At 43.7% G+C, this 12,493-nt stretch overlaps 1 protein-coding gene across 2 annotated transcripts in view; it reads left to right on the forward strand.

Annotated features, from left to right (window-relative positions):
• hyou1 (hypoxia up-regulated 1) overlaps positions 1–12,493 on the forward strand; it is a 99,093-nt gene that overhangs the window by 28,328 nt on the left and 58,272 nt on the right. For both annotated transcript variants that reach the window (XM_077593249.1, XM_077593250.1), the window contains exons 10-12: positions 3,142–3,328; positions 6,749–6,883; positions 7,680–7,762. In XM_077593249.1, the coding sequence (XP_077449375.1) occupies positions 3,142–3,328; positions 6,749–6,883; positions 7,680–7,762 (405 nt within the window). The remainder of the gene's footprint in view (positions 1–3,141; positions 3,329–6,748; positions 6,884–7,679; positions 7,763–12,493) is intronic.

Here is a 12,493-nt window from a genome sequence, read left to right on the forward strand (position 1 = left end):
GCACAAGTCTCTTTCACACCTGGAGAACACGGAAAGCACAGTGAGAATGATGTTTTTTGACGTCTCCAGTGCGTTCAACACCATTCACCCAGTCCTACTGAGAGGGAAACTGGAAGACGCTGGAGTAAGGAACCACCTAGCCGCATGGATAATCAACTTCCTCACTGACAGACCACAATATGTGAGACTTCAGGACTGTACGTCTGATGTGGTAGCTTGCAGCACGGGGGCCCCACAAGGCACGGTGCTGTCCCCACTCCTCTTCTCCCTCTACACATCAGACTTCAAACATAATACAGACACCCGCCACCTCCAGAAGTTCTCTGACGACACTGCTATTGTTGGACGAGCGATGGACGGGAACGACCTAGAGTACAGGGGAGTCATCACAGCCTTTGTTGACTGGTGTAGGCAAAACCACCTCTACATCAACACCAGTAAGACAAAGGAAAGGGTAATCGATTTTCGGAGGAATCCTCAACAGAGCACTCAGGTGAACATCCAGGGTACAGACATTGAAATCGTGGAGAATTTTAAGTACCTGGGTGTTCACCTCAACAACAAACTCGACTGGTCCACAAACATAGATGCCCTGTATAAAAGGGGCCAGAGCCGCCTCTACCTAATGAGGACACTACGGTCCTTTGGAGTGTGCAGGACACTGCTGAGAACCTTTTATGACATTGGTGGCATCTACAGTGTTTTATGCAGTGCTATGTTGGGGATGCGGGAGCACGGAGAGGGACAGGAACAGGCTGAATAAGCTGGTCAGGAGGGCCAGCTCTGTTCTGGGCTGTCCTTTGGACTCTGTGGAGGAAGTGGGAGAGCGGAGGATGCTGACCAGGATGATGTCCATCATGGAAAGCACCTCCCACCCCCTGCATGAGTCTGTGGAGTCCCTCCGAAGCTCTTTCAGCAATAGACTGCTGCACCCTCATTGCAGGAAGGAGCGCTTCCGCAGATCCTTCCTCCCATCAGCTGTCAGGCTCTTTAACAAAATGTGTGTGTGTATGTACAGACGCTCCCCTACTTACGAATATACGACTTACGAACAACGGTACATACGCACATGTCTGCAAATTGCGTTTATGTCGAAAAATGTTCGTATGTTCGATTTTGTATTTTCCGAGTAGTGCTTGTTTCTGCCGCTAATACCGCCTGGCGCTGTGAGGGCTCAGCTCACGCAGCATCTACCTTCTTCTGCACACTTTGTTGCAATGCGGAAGTGCGTGAACGTATCTCCAGTGCGCAAAGAACCTTTTTCATTTGTATCATTAAATATCTTGTGCATCCATTATTGAATATGGTTGGTAAAAAGCGAAAGGCTTCTATTGAGGGAGTTGCAAGGAAGAGGCAAGCCATTTCATTTGAAACGAGTGGCAATAATAACGAAGCTTGATGCGCGTGAGAGTGGTGAGCTTTTCACATATACAACTTGAATCATTCGACCGTCAGTACCATTTATAAACAGAAAGATCAAGCAGCAGGACCCAAATATTGAACGTTGCACAAAGTTTGCAAATCAATTGAATGATGCCATACAGTGCTACCGCATCATTTATGATGAAAAAAAGAAGAAAACTGTGCAATCGTCGTTAGATCCCTTCTTTCGGCCAGTTTCTAATACATAAATCTCTCTCTTTCTCTCTCTATACAGTACTGTACATATTCTCTCCATTTTATTAAATGTTTTTTTCAGTACAAACCAATGCGTGTTACTTATACAAGCCTTAAACATACAAATGCACTTGTATAAACCTTCAATATACTTATATAGGCCTTAAACATAAATTATAATACAAAATATAGCATTGAATCAACTTACAAACAAATTCAACTTATGAACAATCGCTCGGAACCTAACTTGTTCGTAAGTAGGGGAGCGTCTATATAAATGTGTGTGTGTGTGTATGTGTGTGTATATGCGTGTGTATGTGTGTATATGCGTGTGTGTGTACAGACGCTCCCCTACTTACGAACATTCGAGTTACGAACAACGGTACATACGAACATATCTGCAAATTGCGTTTATGTCGAAAAATGTTCGTAAGTTCGATTTTGTATTGCACACCTTTTTCCAAGTAGTGCTTTCCGCCGCTAATACCGACGCCTGGTGCTGTGATAGCTCAGGTCACCTAGCATCCACCTTCCTCTGCCCAGTTCGTTGCAATGTGGAAGTGCGTGAACGTATCTCCTGTGCGCAAAGAACCTTTTTCATTTGTATCATTAAATATCTCGAGCATCCATTATTGAATATGGTTGGTGAAAAGCAAAAGGCTTCTATTGAGGGAGGTGCAAGGAAGAGGCAAGCCATTTCATTTGAAATGAGTGGCAATAATAACAAAGCTTGATGCGCGTCAGAAAGTGGTGAGCGTTGCACGTGAATACAACTTGAATCGTTCGACCGTCAGTACCATTTATAAACATAAAGATCGAGCAGCAGGACCCAAATATTGAACGTTGCACAAAGTTTGCAAATCAATTGAATGATGCCATACAGTGCTACCGCATCATTTATGATGAAAAAAAGAAAACTGCAATCGTCATTAGATAGCTTCTTTCGGCCAGTTTCTAGTAAATCTCTCTCTCTCTAATGTATGTATACAGTACTGTATGTATTCTCTCCATTTTATTAAATGTTTTTTTCAGTACAAACCAGTGTGTTACTTATACAAGCCTTAAACATACAAATGCACGTATATAAACCTTCAATATACTTATATAGGCCTTAAACATACATTATAATACAAAATATAGCACTGAGCAACTTACGAACAAATTCAACTTATGAACAATCGCTCGGAACCTAACTCGTTCGTAAGTAGGGGAGCGTCTCTATGTCTGTCTGTATATATATATGTGTCTGTATGTGTATGTAAATGTGTTTATGTCTTTGTATGTGTGTATTGTAACTATTCCTAACAAACCCAGGCTCATAGCCAAATCCATCCAAATAATATTGGCCGCCGTAAAAGGTAATAAATAAACTACCACATGTCTACCAGCAATCATCTACTCTACACAAGTCCTTTAAAGCTAACGTACATTTTGAAGGAACTCCAACGTAATTTATGTTCCATTTGTTATAACAATGTGATTTATCTATCCACCCACCCACTTTCACATTTTCATGTTCTCCAGGTTTGATCGTGGGTTAGGTGGATTTGAGATGGATTTGCGTCTACGCGATTATTTGGCCAGACTTTTCAACAACCAGAACAAGTCCGTGAAAAATGTGAGTGAGAACCACCGTGCCATGGCCAAACTACTAAAGGAAGCCCAGAGGCTAAAGACAGTGCTTAGTGCAAATGTGGAATTCATGGCCCAGGTGAGTCCAGTGACTTGAGCTTAAATTTAATCAAATACATGATAATTACACATGCACGTAAAACTTTGCAAAAATGACAATTTATCATTGTATTTGGTGATTATCATTGACAAACAAAGAATCAAAATGAAACATGTTATCCCAAGAATACACATTTCATAATACTATGGGACAGACTGTTAACCACAGTATCCCCCAATTAAAATTTATGGTCATTTTGTACTGGAGTATTGGACTCTTAGGTGCACCTGGACATTCCCACCACATTTTTAAAGAAAACAGTTTTCCCATATTAGCCACACCTGGAATTTAGTATTATAAAGAGGTTTGGGCACTCTTTACAATTTCTATTATTTTCAATTTTAAATCTTTGATTGTTTGGATTTGCAACTCCATTTTGATATATCAAAAACAGATTTGCTTTCGTAATAGGATAGACACCATTCAATTTTTTTTTTTTACAAGGAGGACACAAGTATTGTTTTGTAAAAACCCTTTTTCCCAAAGACTGATGATTGAAGTAGTCTTACGTGGGAGGCAAATCATTGTTTGGGTGTTCATTCTCCTAGTGATTTATTTTTAATTCATTAGAAAGTTTTTCCCTCATTTTAATTCATTAGAAAGTTTTTCCCTCACCTGTCTCCTCAAATGTTTCAACTGAGCTAATCTTCTTACAGTGCGAAAGGTGGAGCCACATCCCCCCTCTCGGCTATTTTCATGTCTGCTGCTTGGTCAGCAACACTTGGCATGGACCTTCCCACATTTGGTCGTGCTAGTGCTTCTTCTTTATCCACACAGTCTCCTGGCACCATTGCTGGTCGATTTCCTATTGGGAAGCACAAACTCTTCCTGCTAACCTAAAATTTATGCATTTGTTCAAATATTTCCCCAATACAGTGGTACTTTAAGATACGACCTTAAAGAGTTCCGGGACTGAGCTCGTATGTCGATTTACTCGTATCACAAATCAATGTTTCCCATAGAAATGAGCGAAATACAAATCATTTTGTTCCCGCCCTCTGAAAAAAACACCAAAAAACAAGATATTTCAACGGAAAAACAGTTTTATTGGTTGGAATTCAACATCTACTAATAGAGTAACAAAAAACTAGTTATGATTTTTAATAGTAAAATGAGGCATTATTTTATACAACGGGGAGTTTGTCGATGGGGGAGAGAGAGAAAGAGAGAGAGACTTGACGGATGTTAGAGTACTATGCACACACACAAAAAGTTTTAATCTTACGTTACACTAAATTTAAACCTTCTTGTGCAATAACCAAAGTAAAGAGGTGAATGTATTCCACCGTGGCTTTCGAGAGAGATTCACTAGACAGATACGCTCGTAATGTAACAAACTTTAAACTTAACTTAAATGAACTTAGATTCCTATACACACACTTAAAAAAAGTTGTAATCTTACGTTACACTAAATTTAAACCTTCTTGTGCAATAACCAAGGCAAAGTGGTTAATGTATTCCACCGTGGCTTTCGGCGAACTTCCTGCTTCTCCATATGTATTTGCGAGCCAGCTGAGTCACGCGTACACTAATGTTTTTAAATTATTTTGTGCTTAATATCGATTCTCATCATATGCCTTTTCTTCGCACTACCGTTCATTGCACCGGCTTGCTTTGGATCCATTGTGTTTCACTTAATTCTGCACTGACTAACGCAACAACAACAAAAACTTAGGGGGTCTCGGGTGGACTTTCCACGACAACGCACTCTGAACGAAACAAACAAATTTAAATTAACTTGGATTAATATATACAGACACACTCAAACATACGTTTAATGTAACTTTACACAAAACTGAATTCTATTTTTTTTTTACCTTCGTTCTGGCCTGGTTAGCTGTTTGCCACGCCTCCACCCTCACGTTCGCTATCGATGGGCTGTTTGCTGTTGTATTCCCTTCAAAATATTCCGAAAATGATGCACACAAATGTCCTCACAATAGGATAACGCACGACCACTTGCCAACGAGAAGTAGTCTTGAATAAGCGATCGCGGGAGCTAACAAGCTAAGGAAGGAAAAGCAGGAAATGCAACAGCTGCCTACCTACGTATTGATTGTGGGTAATGAAGTTTTATTCTGAGAAAGGGTGCCATTGGCTATCGGTGTTGTGTGCACGAGTATACTTCATTACCCAGAAAGCCCTCTTTTTGCCCGCGCATGCGCGTTGTGTGTTTTCTGGTCCATGTGTAGGCGAAAGAAACCGTTCAGTGCTCGTAGATATCTGTTCTACACGAAAGAGATGCGGCAAGACAGTGCCATGCCCACCTGGCTTGGTCGCATCTCGAAATTTTGATCGTATCTAGGGCGAATTATTCCATCGAAATTTTCATCGTATCTCGATCATGTCGTAGGTAGAGCTGATCGTAGGTCGATGTACCACTGTAATTGGAAAAACAAAATTTATTTTATGAAAATTTTAAAACCAGGATTTTTACTGGTGCACTTTTGGCGACACCAGCACTAACAATGCCAGCTAAAACCTTGGTGTTTCATTTCCCATATCATTATTAACTACTCTTCATTAGCATCACGCCATTTGTTCCTTGGTGTAAGCCCTTTAGTAAAATATTTTGAGCTAAACAACAGACTACGCTGGTCCACTTCAATTTGCTCAATCCACTGGGGCACTGCTTGGTCAATCAGAAAAAAATATTTACTTATATCGGCAGTGCTCCTGTTAGAGCAATTTCCTACAAGTATATTAAACATTTTTTTCTTGAAAAAACGATTAAATTTCTCTTAATTAAAACACCACAATAAAAAAAATAGATGAGGGGGCACTGTTGGAAAAGCTACATCACCTCTGGTAACAAATTTAGCTTTCCGTATATTAAAACTTTTATGCTTTTTTGGATTGTTTAACAAAGGAAAGGACTGAGGGTAGTGAGTCTGAAGTCAGAAGTTCAATCTTTAAGCCATTAAAAGCTGAAATCATAAAGTTGGGACAAGCAACAATGTTGACTTTAAAAATCATAGCTCCAAGTATAATGCACATGTAGTTACTAGTAACACCAATAGATGTCGGATATTGGCAACTTTAAAGGTAATTTTTAGATTTTTGTTGTTTTCAGAACATTTGTACAAAATGGGAAAACTTATTTTTCTCAAGTAAGGAAAGATACACAGGCTGTCCTCAAATCAGGACAGTGGGTTAAAATTGGTTAAATTTGTGGTGTTTTCATTCAAACTGAAAGCCTATGGCCTATGGCTTGAGAGATGAGGAGACTATCACAAGTATATAGCATGTTCTAAACTTTTGAAATCACCAAAACATTTATTTAAAAATGGTTTGGGCAAGGCACCTCAATTTGGCATTTGGGAAAACTATTTGCTCCCGATATTAATGATTGTTCACTTACCCATCATTGGTCATAAAATGTCTTAATTTTTCTTTCAGGTTGAAGGTTTAATAGATGAAATCGACTTCAAGGCTAAGGTCTCTAGAACTGAATTTGAAGACCTTTGTGCTGATCTATTCGAAAGAGTACCTCAACCAATCCAAGAAGCCCTTGCTGCTGCAGAAATGAATCTGGTCTCTATTCACTAACACTATGTATACTTTAGACCATAATTCCACAAAACTATTGATGTAGAACTCTTGCCAATAAACTTTTTAAACGTGTTGCTTTTGAAGTTGTTAAATATTGATACATTGGTACCTCAACTTACAAAGTTAATTTCTTCCAGAAATGTTTTTGTAACTTGGATTTTTCGTAAGTAGAGATGCATTTTACATGTAATTTCTCAAATTCATTCCATGGTCCTCAATATACTACCAACTAAATCCTTTAAAATAGATAAAAGTACCAATTTTGTATGAAAGCTGTGAGAAACCCATGAAGATAAAAGTTATTAAGCCATTTTCAATTGTTGTTGTATGGCATAGTTGAGAGAGGAGGCAAACTTTTAGCAACTGAAAAAACACACGCATGTAAAGACACAACAATGTGAATATATGAATTCAACTAACTTAACTTTCATGGGGCCCAACGTGAAAAAAAGTTTGCTCTAAGCACACTCAAATGGTTAAAGGCAAACAAAAAGCATCATGGAGACGCAGGTCCTTCCTAGCCAATGGGAGGGTTATAGCCCTTAGTTGGGCAACGCTATCATGCCTTAAAATAAAATGAATATTTAGGTGTTTTGGGATGTTTTTTCCCAGTTTTTGTGTTTCGTAAGTTGAATTTCTTTGGCATCTTGGAACACAATTTTCCCATTCAGTCTTTTCATAACCTCAGTACTTCGTAAGTAGAGACAATTGAAAGTGGAGGTACCACTGTATTAACTAAAAGCTGTATTGTAAACTGAGCTCATATTTCTAACAACAGGATGAAATTGAACAGGTGATATTAGTAGGTGGCTCCACCCGTGTCCCAAAGGTTCAGGAAGTGCTGCTCAAAGCTGTGGGAAAGTAAGTTTCATCTTGGAACTAAAACTCATATCTAATTGGCATTTTGACATTATAATTGCATTTAGTTACCATATTTACTCGCATATAAGCCGTGTTTGAAAAAAATGATGACTGAATCGAGGGTACGGCTTATATGCGCATAAAAAGACGATATGCACGAAGGTAACAACGACGAAACGCCATGATGCCGTAATGCAAGACAATGCAGCCGAAACGGTCATTTGCTGTATTTACTTGCATATAAGCCATTTTGTCGGACAAAAAAAGGATGACTGAATCGCGGGTGAGGCTTATATGCACAGCACGTGATGTCACAAATTCGGCTGATACTTTCATTTATTTCAAAATAGAGAAAAGATAAACTGATAAAACGCTAAACAAAATTTATTTTGACGTCTATGAATGAAATTCAAGAAAAAAAACGTCTCTTGCATAAAACGTGAAAAATCAAATCAATCAAATCAAAAGCCTTTATTGTCATACACAGCTGCATATAATGAAATTGGTGGTGCTACTCCCAAGCTTTTCAAAGTGTGTTTTCCCAGTAAAAAAACAAATAGTAGTATAAAAGCATGAAAAGTCACATCCCGGCTAGGTGAATTCTAAAATATTGCAATGAATTCTAAAATATTGCACAGATTCTGAAATATTGCACAGACTCTAAAATATTGCACAGATTTCTAAGATATTGCACATTGTTATTGCACACCCAGAAGTTATTAAACAGAAGGGATTGTGTGTCGTGCTAGCTCAAGTTCAGAGTCCTGATGGCTGTGGGAAAAAAACTGTCCTTAAGTCTATTTGTCCGTACTTTGTGAGACCTTTAGCGTCTGCCAGAGGGCAGCAGCTGGAACAGGTTGTGACCAGGGTGGTATTGGTCCCTGACAATGTTCCTGGCTCTGTTGAGGTAGCGAGGGCTGGCAATGTCATCCAGTGAGGGCAGAGAGCAGCCGATGATCTTCTGGGCAGTGTTGATCACTCTCTGCATGGCCTTTCTGTCTGCTGCCGTGCTTCCAGCGTACCACACAGTAATGTAGTATAAAAGGATGCTCTCCACAGTGGCTCTATAGAAGGTTACCAGAAGCTTAGTGTCCAAGTTGTTCCTCCTTAGTACCCTCAGGAAATGGAGTGGCTTCTGGGCCTTCTTCACCACTGCCGTGGCGTTGGTAGACCAGGAGAGCTTGTCCGTGACGTGGACCCCCATGAATTTGAAGGAGTGGACCCTACGCATACACCATTTATGAGGAGTGGGGCCAGATCTGTGCTGCGTTCTTCTTCTTCTTTTTCACCTCAGGCGCCTGAGGATTACCCTCAGCAGCGCTAGAGCTGCCACTGGAACATGGATAAGTTCATCCAGGGAGTTGCCCAAGCCGCGATGGTAGCGTTCGGTCATCAAGACCGGACAGCGGAGCCATAAGTGTTCAGACGACTCTGTTTCCTCGTCGCACAGGCGGCAGCGATCCGAGTCGTATTTCCCCACAAGGTGGAGCCAACGGCGGAGCAGGGGGTGGTGTCCACTGCGGAAACGAATCAGGTCTGTGCGGTCTCCTTTTGATAGGGCAAGTTCTTCCTCTGTGACTTTCGTAGTGTAGGTCTGCAAAAGGCGGGGGTGGGAGAGGGGGGGAGCGATCTTCATGTTGAATGATGGCACGTCTTGTGGCCGCGTCCGGGGGGGTATGGGTTTGGTCATCTAACGAGCCAAGTTTAGCTAGGGCATCAGCCAGGTCGTTTCCGCATATGTTGCAGTGGCCCGGGATCCACAGTAGCTGTAGTCGCTTAGGCGGAGGGAAAAGGGCGATGTCACCCTGAAGTCTCCGAATGGCGGGGTCTTGCGTATGGGGGTTTCCCATAGCTTGGACCAGCGATTTGCAGTCACTGAGGATAATTGATGTCTGCCAGTCTGCTGTTTCCCTCAGCCAGGAGACTGCCTCGGTCAGTGCCACTTTTTCAGAGTGGTAGGAGCTGCTGCGGGTGCCAGTGGCACCATGCCATTCCATTGGTGGATGATTGCAGTCTCCTTAATGACGACAAAACCTGCACCACCGTCTGCAGTGCCTTTGGTGGATCCATCTGTGAAGATCTGTAGGTCCGGTTTACCCATGCTTCTTATGAGCTCTTCGGCCTTATCTCTTTGGATGATGGTCGGCATGTGTTTGGAGACTGCAGTAAAGGCGGTTTGGATGGGGGAGGGGGGGGGGGTAATAGCCAGGGTGGGCAGGGATGGAAAGAGTATGTGCAAGGGGTATGGAGTTCGAGAGCGGTAAGACGGGGAAGGGTCGATGATCGCCAGTCTGGCTTCTTTTGTAACCGCATTTTAACGTTTTCATGGAGGAGGCGGTGTCGGGGATCAGAAGGAGGCAGCTGGTTCCAGGCCTTAAGAAGTGCTTGTAACTTGAGGCGGGATGAGAGGGGTGTAAGATGTGCCTCATGTAGGACTGCTTCGGTGGGGGTAGACCTGAGGTGGTGGGTTATGGCGCGGGCTGCTTCCAGTTGGGCGGTTTCAAGGGATTTGAGGTGAGTTTGGGCCAGCCAGGGGGCCCATGCCGGTGCTGCGTACTCTGCGAGACTTCTCTGGGTGGCAATATACACCGTTCTGAGGTCGTTTGGTTGCCAACCCCAAGATGTGCCACTGAGTTTGCGGAGGAGGTTCGTTCTTTTGGACATGGTTTGGCGGACTTTTTTCGCTTGCTCTGCAAACGTGAGTTGTCAGTCAAAAGATACGCCAAGGAAAGTGGGGGTGGGGTTATGCTTGAGGGTGGCGCCATTTATTAAGATCTTTGGTTGCCATTTGGCCTCAGCTGAGTCCAGGCTGAAAAATGACGCCTCACACTTGGTGGTGTTAAGGTTTAGGTGTGCCTCGGAACTCCACCTCCAGACTTTTTCAACCTCCGCTTGAAGTCTGCTTTCCACCTCCTCTTTGTTCCTACCCCGACAAGCAAGAGCCAGATCGTCTGCATAGGCGCTGACCAGGGTGGAATCATTGAACTTGTCGAGGAGGTCATTAATGTAGATGATGAATAAGAGGGGTGACAGGACCGAGCCTTGGGGGAGCCCTTCTTTGAAGGTTCTGCTCCTGCCGACGGTATTGTTCATCCTGACCCTGGCTGTGCGATTTGTGAGCCAGTTGGCGATCCATCTGATGAAGCGGTAGGGGACCCCCAGGTCTGCCATTTTTTGTAAGAGACCTGTTCTCCATACCTGGTCGAATGCCTTGCTGAAGTCAAAGAATGTTGCAAGCGTGCGTTGTCATTGAGTCGACTGGAAGCCATCAGAGATGAACTGCGACAGTCGCAGGGCCTGGTCCGTCGTGCTTCTTCCCTTTCGAAAACCGGCTTGCCAGTGGCTGAGAAGCTGTTTATCTTCCAACCACCAGGCGAGATGGTTCACGATGAGCCTTTCCATCGTTTTGCTAAGCGTAGAGGTGAGGGCGATGGGTCTGTAGTTCCCAACGTCCTTTAGTGACTTCCCTTTTTTGAGGAAAGGGATGATGGTGGCCACTTGCCAAGCTTGTGGACACCAGTCCTCTAGCCAGCTGGTGTTGACGATATGGAGTAGTTCGGGAAGGATGTTTGCTGGAAGATTTTTTAGAAGGTCCGGGGCTATGTCGTCGGGTCCAGCTGCCTTACCCGCTTTAAGTTGGGACAGCGCTGTCTGCAGTTCAGTATCGGTGAACGGGAGCTCGAGGACTTGTCGCGGTGAGCCGAGCAGTCTGCGGGTAGCTGTACGTAGAGAAGGCACTGCTCGTCTGCTCCGCTTGTCACTCTTGCGTCCGCTGACCGAGGCATATTCCCTGATAAATGCTGTTGCCTTGGCTCGGTCACTCACGTACTCCTTGTTCTTGTAGACCAGGGACTCGCCAGATTGTTGTGTTTTGGTGCCGGAGAGGGATTTTACTAAGGACCAGGCTTGTCCTGTAGATCTTGTCTCGGCGATCTTGGCGAGGTGTAAGCGCCATGCGTTTCTTTTCGCTTCAGTGGTTTTTTGTTTGATCTGTTGACAGAGTGCTATCCATTCTTTCCTATTTTGTTGGAGGTCTCGACGTAGTCGATTCCTTTCGCGGATGAGGTCCTTCAGGTCCTGTGTCAACCATGGGAGGTCCTTCTGGCGGATAACTTTGACCGGTATTGTAAGTGCTGCTGCCTCTTTCATGTGTTGCACTAAGAGGGAGAGTTTTTCCGGGGCTGTGGCTGCTGCAGAGATTACGGGTAGGCGATCCATGAGGATGGTACGATACCTCTTCCAGTCAGCTTTCGAGAAGTTGGGTCGTACTCTTCTTTGTTGGCATTCGACACGGAGAGCACGGTTCCACCTAATCAGAATCGGTCTGTGGTCGGAGGTCATCTCGTCGATGGGTTCCCATTGCAGATGTTCGGCCGTGGTGGGGTGAGCGATCGTTAGGTCGGGGGCACTCATGCCTCCTCATTGTTGGTATCTGGCAGTCCGTGTCCACACGCCGTCATTAAGGAGAGTTAGGTCATGGTCATCGACCTATTGATGGATTGCGTTACCCCTGGGATCTATCTTGGCAAGTATATCCCAGGTCGGGTGGTGCGCGATGAAATCCCCGCAGATCAGGCCATGCTCCGTGGGGAGCCAGTTTAACCAGGAGAAATCTTGGGGGGCAGGACAATAATCCGATGTCGCCGGGGGGATGTAGGCGTTGACCAGTGAGAGGTGCCGCCTGCGGGCGATGGGAATGTGGATATGCTGGAGTTCGAGGGGGCCTGATGG

Source organism: Stigmatopora argus, chromosome 22, assembly GCF_051989625.1.
Source record: "Stigmatopora argus isolate UIUO_Sarg chromosome 22, RoL_Sarg_1.0, whole genome shotgun sequence".
NCBI lineage: Eukaryota > Metazoa > Chordata > Actinopteri > Syngnathiformes > Syngnathidae > Stigmatopora > Stigmatopora argus.